Source organism: Nematostella vectensis, chromosome 3, assembly GCF_932526225.1.
Source record: "Nematostella vectensis chromosome 3, jaNemVect1.1, whole genome shotgun sequence".
NCBI classification, from domain to species: domain Eukaryota; kingdom Metazoa; phylum Cnidaria; class Anthozoa; order Actiniaria; family Edwardsiidae; genus Nematostella; species Nematostella vectensis.
The window spans coordinates 17,393,842-17,396,580 of NC_064036.1; the positions used below are offsets into that span (position 1 = coordinate 17,393,842).

Genomic DNA, 2,739 nt, shown 5'->3' on the forward strand with positions numbered 1-2,739 from the left:
TGTAACATTTGCCAAGATCGTATTTATCTCCCATTTTGAACATGGAAAACACTTCACGTATCGTTAATTTCTAGCCCTAGCCTTGTGTCGTAGCCGTCTGGTTCCGATTCTCGTGTGCCGCAGGCGAGCGTATGCCCACTCATGTTGTAGAAATGCATAGATGCGGCACCCACGCACCAGGCTATCTGAACGGATCTAATCCAAGTGCGGCTGAGGGAATCGTCTCTCGTCAAGTCTGCCTCTCCGCTTCTAGGCAGAGCTTAAGTCTATTAGTTTTTTTGATCGCTTATTCTGAACTGATGTGCAAATGATATATGTTGCTTAATGTTATTCACAGAATGCCGCCATTACCAAATCCTGAACTCACCTGACCGAGCACAGGGCCAACTTTCTAATAACGTCTTGCGCTGTGACAGAAATGACATCAAAGGAAAAGGCTGGTACCGCTTTACTGGAGCAGCAGGGAACGCCATGCCTACAAAATGTGTCCCAATTCGCCGTTGTGGAACCCACGCCCCTGGTTGGATGGTTGGAAGACAGCCTTCTCCTATAGAAGGCAGGGTCAGACGAACAGTGTGTTTCAACTGGGCCGGAAACTGCTGCAAATGGAGGCAGAATATCCTGGTGAGGAACTGTGGTCACTTTCTGGTCTATGAGCTTGACAAGACCCCTGCGTGCCACTTGAGGTTTTGTGGGAATGCCGGTGGACTTCCTCCTCCACCTACGACTGTCCGACCGCCTTTTACGCGCCCAAACAAGTGCCAGTAAGTATTACCCTACCGCAGGGCCCATACGCGCGCGATATGTAACGTAAGATAAGTATCCTTGCTTAGCCACCCGATACAAGGCTTTGGCGCTGCAATAGTTATGGGTTTGGCTTAACTTAGAAGCATGTTGTTCCCATTGCTAGAGAAAACAGCCGACGGCCTTGTCCCAACACTGCACTTACTGCACCCACCGGTGCTGTGAGTGTACCATGTTGGGAGGCTCTACGAAGTTGTTCGCCAGGATCTTCTGTTTAGTGGTCAGTTGAGCGAGGCTTAAGTTCGCACCGATTCCTTCCTCATCCACGATGAATTGGTAGAAATACATGGCGATGGCAAGAGTGAGACTCTGTATAATAACCCGTTATTTATGTCAGCGATGGAACAGTTGGCCACGAAATATCAGATGTTTCAAGTTGAACTAAATGAGTCTTATTTTCTCTCTAGTGTCCTGAGATCCTTGTTGAGAGCTCTTCGACAAATTCTTAACAAGGTTAGTAGTGACAATACCCAGAACATGTTAAATACTCATAGATGATTAGCCTGCGAAACATGCTCTTGAAAAGCGCCCCAGAAAAGCCGCACGTAGCGCTCGGCCAAAAACAGGGTGATTGGGGCGAGTAAGGAATTGTTTTTCACACAACTAAGCAACTAGTGCCTGTTACAGCACAACCAGTTTTAACGGTTTAAAAACCGTGAACACTTAAAATATGTTCAGACACTGAGACTTGTTGAGACATGTTTCTAGTTGACTGTTTGAATATCTCGCGAGTGATTTGTCGGAACAAACATTCCATACGTATTTCCGGCGTTCACCGATTTCTTGGTTGTAAGCAGTTAGTGTTAAAACACTTCTAAGAGCACCTGAATCATTCCAAAACGTGCAACGTGTAGATATTTATAGCACAGTAGTCCCACAGTAACTCACTCCTGTGGCATTTTTTTTACCCCTTTTATCTTAAGCCTAAAACTGCTGAAATAAAAATCCTAGAAAAAAAATCTTCTTTGTATTAATAGGTTCCATAAAATATCACTTTGGAGTGTTATCTTTTTAAGGTATCTCAAGCTCGAAGTTTCCTTTTTTTTCGTTTCCAGATTGACAACGTCATACGTCAACGTAAAGGAGGTCCTCTTATGCACTACAAACGTAAGTACACGTGTTGCATGGAATTTGGAAGCGTAGCAAGGTGGTCTCCACACTAAGAGTAAAAATTTACCTCATTTCCACTCATTTTTGCACAATTGCGGGAACTTAGAATTTCTCAATATTTTACTCGTTGTACATCTTTCTGTGTGATATGTAAAGTTCACGACATTTCTTTCTCGGACTTGGGACATATTTTACTAGGTTGACAAAAAGGCGGCTGACAATACCCCTTTCAATCCTTTTTTTGCACATTTCAGGAGAATTGGCCTCCCACATGACTAATATCGACAAGGTTGTTGGTGAGCTCGATGACAGACGTGACGAAAAGGAGGTGCAGGACGCGCTGACCGAGTATGAGTTTCTGCAGGCTCGTGCAAAACAACTCATGGGGCAAATTATAGAGTAAGTTATAGAGTAATCACACCTTTAGGGAAACAAAAGCACACATCAAAAATACTTTTACGATCGCAGCTAGCATCCGTTTAATAGACAACAGTGCTATTACAACTCAAGGAATTTTTATGATCCTACCTATGACGTCATTAACATTATCTAAGGAGATTAATATTTGCAGATATCCCCGTTGTCCATTTATCATACCCCTAAAACTCATAGTATTTTTTTGGGCAGGTGAACGTAAAGGAAGACATGACCAGCCTGCATAACTTGGATGATGGACCGGATTGGATAATTTCTTCTCAAATTTTCGTTTTGTGATTGTTCTTTTGACTAATTGAATTACAAGACAAAATGGTTATACGTACCTTTTTTTGTTAGAGTTAGCATATTGTATTGATTACCTTGGTAAATAAACTGTTGAGTATTTCA

At 42.9% G+C, this 2,739-nt stretch overlaps 1 protein-coding gene across 6 annotated transcripts in view; it reads left to right on the plus strand.

Annotated features, from left to right (window-relative positions):
• The window catches only part of LOC5514282, a 59,378-nt gene extending 56,639 nt beyond the window's left edge, over positions 1-2,739 (plus strand). For all 6 annotated transcript variants that reach the window (XM_048725106.1, XM_048725108.1, XM_048725111.1 and 3 more), the window contains 5 exons: positions 338-764; positions 1,212-1,257; positions 1,860-1,911; positions 2,169-2,313; positions 2,542-2,739. In XM_048725106.1, the coding sequence (XP_048581063.1) occupies positions 338-764; positions 1,212-1,257; positions 1,860-1,911; positions 2,169-2,313; positions 2,542-2,545 (674 nt within the window). In that variant the 3' untranslated portion in view covers positions 2,546-2,739. The remainder of the gene's footprint in view (positions 1-337; positions 765-1,211; positions 1,258-1,859; positions 1,912-2,168; positions 2,314-2,541) is intronic.